The sequence below is a fragment of the Phascolarctos cinereus genome, unplaced genomic scaffold (assembly GCF_003287225.1).
Source record: "Phascolarctos cinereus isolate Bilbo 61053 unplaced genomic scaffold, phaCin_HiC Scaffold_4;HRSCAF=312, whole genome shotgun sequence".
Lineage (NCBI taxonomy): Eukaryota > Metazoa > Chordata > Mammalia > Diprotodontia > Phascolarctidae > Phascolarctos > Phascolarctos cinereus.
Genome location: NW_027555847.1, coordinates 546,016,653 through 546,030,247, shown reverse-complemented (window position 1 = coordinate 546,030,247; position 13,595 = coordinate 546,016,653). Strand labels below are relative to the sequence as shown.

The following is a 13,595-nucleotide window of genomic DNA, read 5'->3' as shown; positions in this document are numbered from 1 at the left end:
GTGTGATTGACAGTTTTCAAAGGGCTTACAATCTAGTTAGGGAAACAGAATTAACTTATAAAAAGTTAGCTAACAATATCAAGCAATTAGTGCCAAATGAGGCTTATGGATACTAGGCACAATAAAAATCAAATACAGATGTCATTTGTTTTATATTTACCATTGCTTTTCATTATAGTTTCTTGGTAAAGATTCTTGCTTATTTAAACAGTGACCAAACTGATTTATAGATCATTGAGGTTTTTAAACAAAATTGGATTGTGTGACAAAGTACTATCAGAGTATAATTGATTCATAATAATAGTTTGGCATTTTAGTTTGTGTATATTGACTTTGTTGAAATTAGCTATTGGAGAAACATAGGAAAACAAAACCTTTGGTTGTCTAGATAGCAAAATCCCCTGAATTCCTTCTTCATATTTCTTAAAGTAGCTTTGAGGTAAAGTCTTTAAAGGCTAGTCCTTATACTTTGATAATAATGACTGCTAACATATGTTTAAGAAGACTTAATTTTATTTCTTATAAAGTAGATACAAAGAAAATATGCATTTTATAAACATTAAAAAGCTATAAAGCAGCACTAAGTACTGAGAAACAACAATGTAGTACTCAGTACAATTTATAATATTTTCCCTGCACTGTTAACATTTTAAAAAATAATAATCATCTGATCTTTGACATTTATGTGTGGCATTTTCACATTTAACTGAAGTTATTTTATAATTTCAGAAACTGACTTTGAAGATGTTTGTTTCCAGATGTTTCCAACAATTTCCCCACGTATTTCTGTAATAGTACCAGAATTTTTTACTTCCAGATTCTTTCTTCTGAATATAAAAATTGTGTTCAGAAAAAAACTATTATTTGTGATTTGAAATTTAAGACAGTGTTTGAACACATTTGGAAAAATTAAGATACTTTTATTTAAACGTATGAATATTATTAGTTGTGGAAATGTATATGTTCTATTTGGGTATACTATAAACTATCTCATACTTAAAACTTGTGTTCAGCTATAGCAGTTTACTACTTAAATAAAGGTGATAAGAATTTCTAGGGTGCTTAAATAACTTTTAAACCTTATGCATTATATATGTTATCATGCTTATAAGAGGATATTCTAATCTTTGTTATAACAGGGTACTAGGGAAAACAGTTACTATAGAAAAGTCAGACAGAATTAGTAAAAGGAGGTACCATTGTATAATTGTTTCAGATGATTACCCTACTGGATTCCCCATAAAAATGGGTGTGTTGAGTTTAGGTGAATGAATGAAAAGATGTAGAATGTCAGCCTATAATAGGAGATTGGCTTGATTCGGCAGTTGTTTTTTTTAAAAGACTCCATTGTATTTTTGATAGTCCAAGATGAACAATATATTAGTATGTTTCAAAATCACTAGATAGACCATAAGTGCTATTTCACTTGTTCAATTGATTTCTTGAAGCTTTTTTGGGCATTTTAGCCATGGTAAATTTGTAAATTATAACTAAGATTCTTCAAGATTTCTTCCCCCCCGAAGATTAGCAGTGAACTATCATGAGTATTAAACCAAAGGTAAGGATGTTATACCATACAATAGAAAATGAACATCCATTTTTAAGAGACTGACTGGGTATCTCATTTAAGGATAATGACTTCTGGAGGCCAAAGGTCCATTTGTAATAATGGCTTAGAGTTTTCCTTCAGTTTCCTCATTTGTAAAATAGGTATAATTATACCTGCAGTACCTCCTTCACAGGATCATGATGAGGAACAAATGTGATCATACATATCAAAAGCACTTGCACATTTTTAAGCATTATGTGAATTTCAGCTATTATCATCTTTGATGAAAATATTTATGTATTGATATGTGCTCCCTGAAAGACATTTTTATAAACATCCTTATCAATCTTAAAAGTAATTTAAGAACTGAATTTCTACAAACAAATCTAATTAGTTACTAAAACAAACATACATTTGAAACAGTAATATTGTCTATCATATCATATGCTTAAATTTTCAAACTGTTTTGACAAGATTTCTCTTGTAGGAACAGCTTCTGTGCAGCAGAATCTTTATCCATAAAGAATGCACTTTGCATCTTTTAACATTACAGTAATTCAAGTCTGTTTGGGAAAAGTTGAAATAGATGTTATTTACATCTCTTCATGCACAGTTAAAACTAAACATCTTAAAATTCAATTTCCAGGTAACTATATAATTAAGTTCAATTCACTGCAACAAATATTAAGCTACTGTGCTGGATGCTGGGGGAAGTACACAGTTTAGTTAAAACTCCTTTTTATAGAGCTTACAGTATCATGGGGAATAAGTCATATACATATACATAGATAACTGTAATAGGGATAAGGATGGAACCTATATATCTATGATGTAGTAAATTCCCTAATGAGAAAACTCCCTTTTGCCAATATAGGTCTGCACCTTATCTGCCCCTTACAGTCTTAGGAGCCCAGAGCCCTAAAAGAGGCTGGGTAACTTGTCAAGGATCACACAGCCAGTATGGATCAGAATTGGAATTCCAACCCAAGTCTATCTAGTTCAGAGACCAGCTCGTTTCATATACAATGGCTTTGGAGTAATGAGAATGAAGAAGTGCTATGTGAAATCAGTTTATACCATTCTTGCCCCATCTTTGTTGCTGTTATTTATTGACCTGATAACTCTCCCAACTCTTTTGAATGACTTTAGCATCTAGCTCATGGTTATCTTTTCTGTCCTTTTTCCTTAGTGTGATCCTTTGAGACTTCAGTGTTCATGTTAATGACCTAGTGAATAACCTGAACACAATTCCTCAGTTTCTTCATTTGCAACAACCTCTTGCATTGCACTTCAGTCACATCTTAGACTTAATATCTCTTGGAATTACACCACCTCCAAGAACCAGAAGTTTGAAAATGTCTAGTCTCTGAGCAACACTTCTCAATTACCTACCTTACCCACTCTGATTCACACTAACTCCATATTTTTCCTTTATTGTTATCTCTAGTCTTTTGACCTATGCTTATTCTTCCACACTCTTACCATCCTATCCAGCCTTGAGCCCATGGTCTGCCACTTTAATGCTTTACTAGCCACTACTTTAGAATGCCTTTTCTCACTGACCTAGCATTCCTAAATAGCTTACTCCTTCTGCTTTGTGGTTCAGCCCTGCTGTCCAGTTTTGCCACTTTGGGCCCCCTTTGCTCCCAGCTGCCATTGACAGAAACACTGATTTTAACCCATTATAGATTTATGGTGCCTAACTACAACTGGGCCCTCACTTTTTTCTGCCTCTTGATCCTACTCTTGCTGCCCATCTAATTTTCAAAAGCACTTGTTTCAGGCTTCTTCCTTGTGTCTCAAACCCAAACTAAAACTCTAAACTCTTGGAGCAAATGACTTCCCACTTAACTGACAAGTTTGAAGCTCTCAATTCCTTCAAAACTTTTCAGCATCTTTTTCCCTCTGAAACTCTTTCCCTTACTAGGGCTAATCATGATGCCTGATTTTGAATTACTAGTATATGATTATAATATAGTTATTCATAGAAAAGCTAACTCAATCAGGCATTGAAAAGTGAACCCTCTTGAATTCGGTGTTATTATTCGGTATGAAAATTTTTGTTAGCTGAATTAGGACAGCTGCCACCAAATATCACAAGCTAAGTCAGCAAATATGCATAATTATTTTAAATGAAACATGCCTATTTCCAAGTATATATATACATACATATACATATACATATATGTATGTATTTTTAGGCAGTTGGGGTTAAGTGACTTGCCCAGGGTCATACAGCTAATAAGTGTCAAGTATTTGGTCTGAGGCTGGATTTGAACTCAGGTCCTACTGACTTCAGGGCCAATGCTCTTTCCACTGTGCCACCTAGCTGCCCCTATATATTTTATTTTCAAAGCATGTTAATATAATGCCATAAGCTGAAAATACTAAATTCTTCAGACTAAAAATGCCAATTTTGACTAATAGGGTGGTTTTTAAATCTGTAGCATAAAAAACTAAACTTTCTGGTGCATTCACATACAACAGAAACTCTTTTAAGATGTATCAGAGACTATATTATGAACCTAATAATTTATAAAGCTTTTCTTGAAGGCTACATGAATATATTCTCTTAAAAACTAGCTATTTTCCTAAATACATTTTCCAAAGTGATTTCTCTGAGGGTTAAGTATGAAAACATTAACTTATGCCTATTTAAGGAGAAAAAAATATGCATTCAAGTTCTTACAATTGATATCTATAAAGATAAAAAGCACAGGAAATTTGCCTGTGGCTTTATAACTTGAAAAAATTGTAGATTTCAAGATTTTTATTTTAGTATACAGGTTGTATAGTATCTCAGGCTGTAAAAACAAGTGTGTTGTCAGTTTTTAAAGAAGAAAACAAATAATAGCCTTTAAAAACATCAAACAAAAAAAATTAATGGTCCTTACCATTTGCTCTTTGTCTGTATTTTGGATCCCTGCTTCTATCATGAGATCAGTTACATTGTTCTGTAAGTCATCAATTCGATTCCCCATTTCTTCCAGTATAAAGTTAAAGAGAACTGAATAGTGCAGATTGATTTCATTAGTGTAATAACTTCTCCATTACATACTTTATAGTAGTCCTTCAGTTTGCATATTTAATGTCACTTTCGAACTGTTGGCCAAAAATCCCTCTTCAAAGACCCTTTTTTATTAGCACTTGCAACAAATCCTGATAATTTGATTAAATTATGAAGATTTAAAGCAAATTAAGAGGACAAAGAAATCATAGCAAATTAATTTACTTCCACTGTCTAATCTGTGAAAGGAAAAAAATCCCTTCATATAATTTTTCTCTGACCTGATATATTGCCAAATAACTGGAGCATAAGCATAGTCATTGATATATTAAAAATTATTAAAAAGCCGAAATCCAGTGGATTTAATTTAATTGAATAGAGTCTGGAATAAAATCCAAGGAAATAGGAATTAACTATGGTGTATTTTAATATGTGACTAAACATTTAAACATTTTGAGGACTTAGTCTTTTTAACTAAATTGTCTTGCCCTATTGTGTTAGACAAACTCTCTTTTTTACACTTGCACATTTTAAGGTATTTAAGTATTAATTTCATTATGCCTTAGGATCAGTGTTTTTCCCCCCTAAGGAAACTAATTCCCAAATTTGGAGTATAAGTTAGTGAGAAATTATTGTACATATATGTTTTGCACACAGATATTCAGGAATTTGGTTTTTGAAGTAAGGTAAAATTTATTTTCAGCAAATTGATAGTTTTTCTTCTGGTTTTATACAAACTGGAAACAGCCTGTCATACTTGACTATTGCTAAGTCAAAGCCACAAGTCGAAAGAGTTGGAAGTAAAAAGAAAAATTGCATTGCTGAAAATGTTTGATGCTTGTTGGTGTGAATAGTGGGATTCAGATGATATAGAACTAGTGATTTCTTCCTATAATACTTTATAAATATAAGATAAGATAAGGCTTATACAGCAAAGAGACCTTAAAAGTCTTTATAGACCAGCCCCTTCAAGGCCTTGCCAGATTTCATCTCAGGGCCTCTGACTCCAAATCCAGCATTCTTTACAATGCACCACAATGGCTACTCAGAGTTAACTTAGCATAGTGTATAGAGTAGAGGCTAGAGCTAGGAAGTTCTGAAATCAAATCCCTCCCCTGACCCTTGCTAGCTCTGTAAATATGGGCAAATCATTTAACATCTCTAAGTCTCAGGCAGCTGGTAGAAGGAGTTTCCACAATGACAGAATTACATATCTTTGACATACTGAGGACTATAAATATGAATTTTTATTTTATCCTTGAAAAATACATACCAGTTCTCTTTCCACCTCTTGATAAAATATGAAATAATCTTCCATCCTACGGGTGAATATTAATACATCTCCAAGTATGCCACCAAAATGGAAATATGCATTTTACATTAAAAAATATACATACTAGAAAAATTATATGAAAAGAAAAAAATGGCCAGGAATGTTGATCATGAAAACATTTCTTATTCACTATGCAATTTCAGAGCAACACTGTACATTCTTTTAAAATACAAAAGGATATTTTTGAGAGTTATTGTCTCAGTCAGAGCTTGAAAGTGTACCTGAAGTTCCTGTAATAAATCTTCTGCCTGGAACAAAAATAGATCATTGAATATAATGTTTAATATACATTTCTAAATTTTGGGGTGAGATTGCCCTTGGGAAATTGTAAAACTTTTTTAATGACTCTAATTCCAGAAATAAAACCCCTTCTTTTTTATATAAATAGTCTACCCATATTGTTGTATAACTTAGTAACAGAATAGTGTGGCAAATAAAGAGTAAAAATTTCCCAGCAGTGGAGAGGCCCAAAGTGCCTATGAGCAGGCTGCAATATGTTACAAAGAACTAAAAAGAATTAACAGTAAATAATGCTTTCAAAGAAGTGTATTCTTGAAAAAAAAAAGCTAATCACATGGCAAGACGGAGGAGAGAGAACTGGCGTTCCAGTGATATCCTTTGTGATGTCGGGAGAAATCCAAGAAGTACCCCCCAAGCATTTTTGATGGGTCCTCTGGCAAACTGGGAGGACATGGACAAGACTTACATAGGATGGGTAAGCTTAGATGGGTCATGATCTCTTTCCTTAGAAGGAATGACCATGTTGGTGAGATCCATTTAAATGTTTTAAAAGACTTTAAAAAATATTTGCTCTTTTAAGCTGCATGTCGCCTATTTTATGACAGTGGGACAATAACAGTTGTTAGAGTAGTTGGTGAGGTTTTTCAGTAGCTCATGGAGAACATCTTGTCCCTGATTCCCAAATGCAATTATACCTCTTAGACCACACTACCTACACCTAGTCACTACAGCTTAAAGTGCTTATAACATTAAAATTTATAGTGCCTGCTATCTTGTTTCAAAGATAAAAGCCAAGTCTTAAGAAGCTTGTTAACTTCTGCGAACAGGTAACATGTAATATTTGTGCTGCAGTCCTTTGTCCTAAATATTCATAAAGACATTAGACATAATGTAATGTTAAGAGTTGTAGATGCAGAATTTGCCAGCTAGAAATATACATGTGATTATGGCGGCAAGTGCATATCATACTGTTCTCTCATTTGTTGATACTATTCTTGGAATTACCAACTGTGTTTTAAGATTTGTTTATATAGACTTGTGATTATTTATGCTTTCTGTATTTCTTAGGACCACAATAATGATCTGACCAGGGAGCCAATTATTCCTGTTTGAAGGCTAAAAAGAATTGCCCTAGAAAAAATTCATACAAGGTTAAAAATGGAAAGTATCTTAAATTTTGTATAGTCTACCTCTCCTCAGTTTTATAGATGAAGAGAATGAGGCCTAGATAGGTCAAACAACATGCCGAGGTCATACAATCTGTGGCAGAGCTAGGGCCAATTTTTATTGCTAATACCGTGTTCTTGCTAGTACATCATGCTACCTCCTTTGACAGTAATGTTTACTTTTCAAAACAAAACATGGATATTGCCTAGAAGTTAAACTTACTAACAAATAGGTTTCTAAGTGTTCATTCTCCAAGCACCAGAAACATCTGTAGCTCTAAAAGTTATATGTAAAACTGTTAAAGTGAATTATTATTTAACATCTTGTCTTTTTTTTCCTTACTGTTAGGTTGTAAGATTCATGAAAATGGTCAATAATAGAGCATTTGTCTCTATATACAAAATAGAATTTGGTATATAATATGTACGAGGGGGACACAGTTAACAACTCTACAATAAAACGTGTTTCAGACTTGAATCAGTTAAACCACAGATAATACATCACTCTGGGAATGGGGAGTAACGTTCACTTATTTTTTGGAGTTGAATTATACAATCTGCCCTATATACTATAAAGATCCAGTAGGTAATCCATCTAGAAGGCAGGTAAAATATCCAGACTTTTAAATTCTATGTTACAATGTCCAACTGCTGCCATAATTTAGTATTGCATTTAATTAGAACCTAAATCTTAGTTGTCACTTAAGGAAGAGAGGAGAGGGTGTAGTTGGCAAAGCCAGTCCATCTCTTGTCTGAAACAATCTCACAGAGCCCTTCAGATAATAGATCCTTTCATCTGGTTGCCAGTCTAGGGAGAAAATGCTGAATCATTGAATTGAATGGGATGTTTAACACCCTTCCTCCCCCAGTAGTAAGATCATTAAATCACTTCAAGAGAAAGTTATGCGACTTCCTACTTTTCAGACAGTCTTTACCCAAGCTTTCTCTGACAACCTGCTGCTAAGTGAGGCTGGCAACAAAAGGTCCCAAATGCCAATGATGAGGTAGGGCTGAATCCAGGGAGGGGGAGTAATGGCTAGAACGTGGAAAATTGCGTGGTATACATTTGATTTGGGATCAGAAGAATGAACTTCTAATCTCAGCTCTGCTTTTAACTAAAGGGATACGTCTTTGGGTGAGGGAAAAGTCAGTTCTCTGGGATTCAGTCCTTAAATGTAAATAACAGTCAAACATCATCTCGTTCTTCTGGGCTCAAAAGTTCTATGATAATGATTTTCCTTTTATTAAGAGCCTCGGGTCCTATCTCCCTTCACCCACCCTTTAGCTCCACGCTTCCAGATTCCAGTCTTCTGAACTGGGAGGTGGGATATTGCTGTTATACTTTTTCTGACAATATAAAAGGTATGCCTTTCGCCCCGTTGGAAAGCCTTCTGCGGATTCAGATGCCTGGCTGAGAGAGGCAAAATTTTCCAAGAAGCAGGCTCTCATCACCCACTGCATGCATATGTGTATAGGTATTGGCTTAAACCGAAGAAAAGAAAGGCAGTAAACCCAGCCAGGCATTAGCCCGCTCGTCTGGGTAGGATTTTCGAGAAAGTCGAGTGCAGATAATTTCACTATGTACAAACAGCCAGTGCCTAGGTCTCGGCTGCACAACTCCTTTGCTTTACTCAGGAGCTAGTGCAGCGTTGCTGTCTTCAATCCCGAGGAACCTGAATTCCCAAGAAGAGGGAAGGAGAAGGACGAGGGAAGAATGGGAACAAGGAGTTGTGGGCGAAGCTCGAAACTTACAAACTCGGTGAGAGCCCGCCCGTTTGGGGTATCGATGTCTGCCATCGGTCACCTCTCCCTGCGTAGCCCCCTTACAGGGCCAGCCCTGGCTGCGCCCGGCAGCCCAAGTGCTTTGAGAAGGCAACAACCAGGAAGCTCTCGGAGCTCCCTCCGCCAGAGCTAACACAGGCGGCGTCCCGAGCAGCCTCCCACTCGCCTGCTGGTGGAAGGCAACACCCGCGAATGACAAAGCACTGCCAACCCTAGCCCAGTCTGACAGCCCTCTAGCTCTGCTTGCCCTCCTTCCTCTTCCTGGCACTGTGATAGAGTTGAGGTAATTCCCACTCACCTTATTTATAAACCCCAAGACGAAATAACCCAACGTGAATGTTAATGAGCTCTTCGAGTGCTAAGAGCAAGCATATCTTTGTGTGCCAAGATCGAGTTTAAAAAAGATTCTCGCTGGGAAAAAGTCTCACCCAAACTCATGGTTTCCTCAAGACCCTACCTACTACAGTAGATGTCAAGGAGTGATGACTGAAGGTGTGAGTAATAGAAGGGATGGGGAGGCTTCCAACCTGAAGCTTCTGGTTTACAAAATAAAATGCAAATACGGATCTGTATGTGCTCGTCATAGTTTAACTTGCAGCAAAAAGAAAAAAGTATTCGAACTCCGAAACAAAATTCCTACAGTTTTCACCTCAAATGACCTTTATTTACAGGTTAAAGAGCTTAAACAACAACAACAAACAAACAAAAATTTTAAATGAACACACCCAAATCCAGTGGCTGGCTTATCTGATTTCGCTGGCCAAATCAGGAAGGAGATAATCTCCGGAGGAAATGACTAGTCCAGTGAAGGGTAGGAGAAGATAAGTGTAAGGGTATAATTGGTTGTTACCTTGTATGTTTTCATTCGACTTCTTATTTGTTGTGTTGGGAGGGGTTGTTGTCTTCTAAAGCTGAATACTAGGCCCTCCCTTCGACTAAAACCAGGAACCTATCAGGTTTTGCAGCCTAACACTAAAAGCTTCTTTAATAACCTGGTGGACTGCCAAGTAATGAGCTGTGGTTTCTGTTCTTACATCACAAATGATTAAAGATATGATCTCAAGGGGGCTGGTAGGCTCCAAGAGTATGATTTGGTTTTTATTCAAAATAGGTGCCTTTTCTAATCTCCCACCTTCTCAAGAACCACAAAGCCTTTCTCAAAGTGGGGTTTTTCAGATTTATGTATAATCCCAAGACCAGGAAATAGTCTCTGAATATTTGATTGCTCTACCCAACTCCCCTGAAGTATGCAGCAGTGTATTCAACGTTGTAGTATTACAGAGGCAATCAAGCCTATTATCCAACCCTATGCCCCTCTTTACACATACTTGGAACTAGACCAAGCTCCAAATGCAGTAATTTTTAAAAAAACTCCTATATATGCCCAATTTGGATTTCATTTGAGATAATGTCTACAAGACTTGTAGAATCTCTGGCAGATTATTCTCTGTGCTACTTAAATGCATTGAGAAAAGAACAATTTGAATTGGTCATGAGTATTCCATTCCCTTGTTCCTTTAATTAAAGAGGCCATGCTTGGTAAAGTAATTCTTATTTTCATTGAATTCCCTGATAGCGTATCACCCAAGTTCAGTTTCTTCATGATGCATAAACACACTGTGATAGCACCAGTTTAATCAATCAACAAGAATTTGTTAAGGGCCTACTATGTTCCAGTCAGTTGGAATATGAATTACAATACTGAGAAAATTGGTTATCTTTCTCATTTCTTATTTTCCTTAATGAGTTTGGATATTTCAATAAGGGAAGAATTTAGAATCAAATAAGAGGTAAAAGACATGATGAAATGTAAATTGGATCATTTTGATTATATTAAATTTAAAAATTACATTTTGCACAAACAAAACCAGGGCAACCAAAATTAGAAGGAAAGTAAAAATTGAGAAAAAAATTTACAGCAAGTATCTCTGGTAAAGGCCTTATTTCTCAAAAACATAGAAAATGGATTCAAATGTATAAGAATATGTCATTCCCCAATTGATTAATGACCAAAGGATATGAACAGGCAGTTTTCAGACCAAAAAATCAAAGCTCTTTATAGTTAGATAAAAAATATTTGAAATCACTATTGATTAGAGAATTGCAAGTTAAGACAATTCTGAGACACTATCTCACACTTATCAGATTGGCTAATATGACAGAAAAAAGAAAATGATAAATGTTGGAGGGATGTGGGAAACTGGGATGCTAATGCACAGTTGGTGGAGTTTGAACTGATCCAACCATTGTAGAAAGCAATTGGAACTATGCCCAAAGAACTATAAAATTATGTATACACTTTGACCCAGCAACACCATAAAAAAGGGGGGGGGAGGAACTATTTGTGCAAAAATATTTGTAGTAGCTCTTTTTGTGGTGGCAAAGAATTGGAAATTGAGGGGATGCCCATGAATTGGGGAATGGCCAAACAAGTTTTGGTATATTATTGTGATGGAATACTGTTGTGCTATAAGAAATGACAAGCAGGATGATTTCAGAAAAACTGGGAAGACTTACATGAACTGATGCAGAGTGAAGTTGACAGAACCAGGAGAACATTGTATATAGTAACGGCAATATTGTATGATGAACAACTGTGAATAACAGCTATTCTCAGCAATACAGTGACCCAAGGCAATTCCAAAGGACTTATGATGAAAAATACAATCTGCTTCCAGAGAAGGAGCTGATGGCATCTGAACATGGACCAAAGCATACCATTTTCACTTTCATTCATCCTTTCTTTCTTCTTTTTTTTTTGTTTTGAGTTTTCTTTCACAAAATGACTAATATGGAAATATGTTTAACATGATTGCACATATATAACCTATATCAGATTGTTTACCATCTCAGGGAGGGGTAATGGGAGGAAGAGAGAAACTGAACTTGGAAATCAAAACTTTTTTTAAAGTGTTAAAAATGTTTTTACACATAGTTGAGGAAAAAAAACATTATTTTTTTTAAAAAGTTTGGATGTTTCTATGAATATCACTGTATTATACTCCAACGTGATCAAAGAAAGAGAAGGACCCATATGTATGAAATATTTATAGCAGCTCTTTTTGTGGTAGCAAAGAATTGGAAACTGAGGGGTGCCCATCAATTGAGTAATGGCTGAATAATAATGGTATATATGTACAATTCAAAGGGCTCATGATGAAACATGCTACCCATCTCCAGACAGTCCTTCCTTCCTTCCTTCCTTCCTTCCTTCCTCCCTCCCTTCTCTCTCTCTCTCTCCTCCACCCTCTCTTTCCCTCTCTTTCTCTCATTCCTTCCCTTCTTCCACTCAGCTAAGGTAGCAATTTGTTTTGCATGACTACACATGTTGTAATGGGTTTTGTCTTTTCTTGCCTTCTCAATGTTGGGGGGCGCGAGAGAAGAAGAGAATTTGAAACTGAAAATAAAAGTAAAAAGATAAAAATAATTTATGGTATTTGAAGGTGATGGAATACTATTTGTGCTGCAAGAAACAAGGAATGAATTGGTTTCAGAAAAGCCTTTGAACACTTGTATGAACCAATGTAAAGTTAAGTGAGTAGAACCAGGAGAATCATTTATATGATAACAACAATGCTGTAAAGATGAACAGATTTGAAAGACTTGGTAACTAATTAACACAATTACCAACCACAATTGCAAAGGACTCATGATGAAAAGTGCTATCCATTTTCAGGTAGAGAACTGATGGACTCAGTGCAGAGTGAAGTTGCTTTCTTTTGTTTTGGTTTGGTTTGGGGGGCATGACCAATGTGGGTATTTGTTTTATGTGACCATATTCACAACTCTATGTCTTGCCTTTTCAAAGGGAGAGATGAGAGGGAAAGAATTCAGAACTGAAAATTTAAAAATTGAATTGATTTTTTAAAACAGCATTGTAGAAAACACCAAGTCAACACTCTCTCCTTTAGAATTTTCATTCTTACTTCTATGCAACCTTTCTGGGCTGACTCATGAGTGAAAACATCTCTAGCCTTCCCACCCCCTGCCCCCTGCTGGAGAAAGAGAATGCTCAAAGAAAGGTGCTGAAAAATGAAACTGGCACTCCATCCATAAGTCAGGTCATAGACCATAGAATGTTCACATTGGAAGAGGTCTTAGGATCATCTACCCAACTTCCTGATTCTACAAATGAGGAAACTGGTTCAGAGGAAGAGAAATGACTTGCCCGAGGTCACATAGTTAATAATTTCTAGTCTACCTTCTCATCTTTGCTTATTTTATTTCACTTAAATTTTAGGGTTATGAGACAAGCATTAACTGCCCTATCACCTCCCTGATATCCTAGTAGCACTAACCTCAGTATAAATCTGTAAAAAATAAGGGACAAGACTAAGGTAAAATGGAGACAGACCCAGTATCTTTTAAAATCAATTTAATTGATAAAATATTCAATTTCAGAAGCTATGTGAAAGAATCAAAATATCTATGATGTGGTGGGCAATTTGAACTGGTTTATTGAAGATTATTTTAAACATTCATTATCTTTTTATTTCATGGACTTTAAACCTGAAAATA

General features: G+C 35.6%; 1 protein-coding gene across 2 annotated transcripts; it reads right to left on the bottom strand.

Annotated features, from left to right (window-relative positions):
- Positions 1-491: 491 nt before the first annotated feature.
- HSBP1L1 (heat shock factor binding protein 1 like 1) lies at positions 492-10,060 on the bottom strand. 2 transcript variants are annotated; one of them, XM_020986900.2, is made up of 4 exons: positions 9,928-10,060; positions 6,071-6,137; positions 4,444-4,538; positions 492-2,112 (listed from the first exon to the last, which is right to left on the bottom strand). In XM_020986900.2, the coding sequence occupies exons 1-4, from the start codon at positions 9,940-9,942 to the stop codon at positions 2,107-2,109; spliced, it is 183 nt and encodes a 60-aa protein (XP_020842559.1). In that variant the 5' UTR covers positions 9,943-10,060; the 3' UTR covers positions 492-2,106. The 2 variants fall into 2 exon arrangements, with proteins under 2 accessions (XP_020842559.1, XP_020842558.1); XM_020986899.2 differs by lacking the exon at positions 9,928-10,060 and adding an exon at positions 9,048-9,273.
- Positions 10,061-13,595: the final 3,535 nt, after the last annotated feature.

Excerpts from the sequence above, each read along its gene's own strand:
- HSBP1L1 (XM_020986899.2), bottom strand. The coding sequence starts at position 9,092 with ATGGCAGACATCGATACCCCAAACGGGCGGGCTCTCACCGAGTTT. Across the intron at positions 6,138-9,047 it reads GGCGGGCTCTCACCGAGTTT|GCAGAAGATTTATTACAGGA; the intron begins GTAAGTTTCGAG and ends TTTTTGTTCCAG. Across the intron at positions 4,539-6,070 it reads TGAGACAATAACTCTCAAAA|TGGAAGAAATGGGGAATCGA; the intron begins ATATCCTTTTGT and ends TTAACTTTATAC.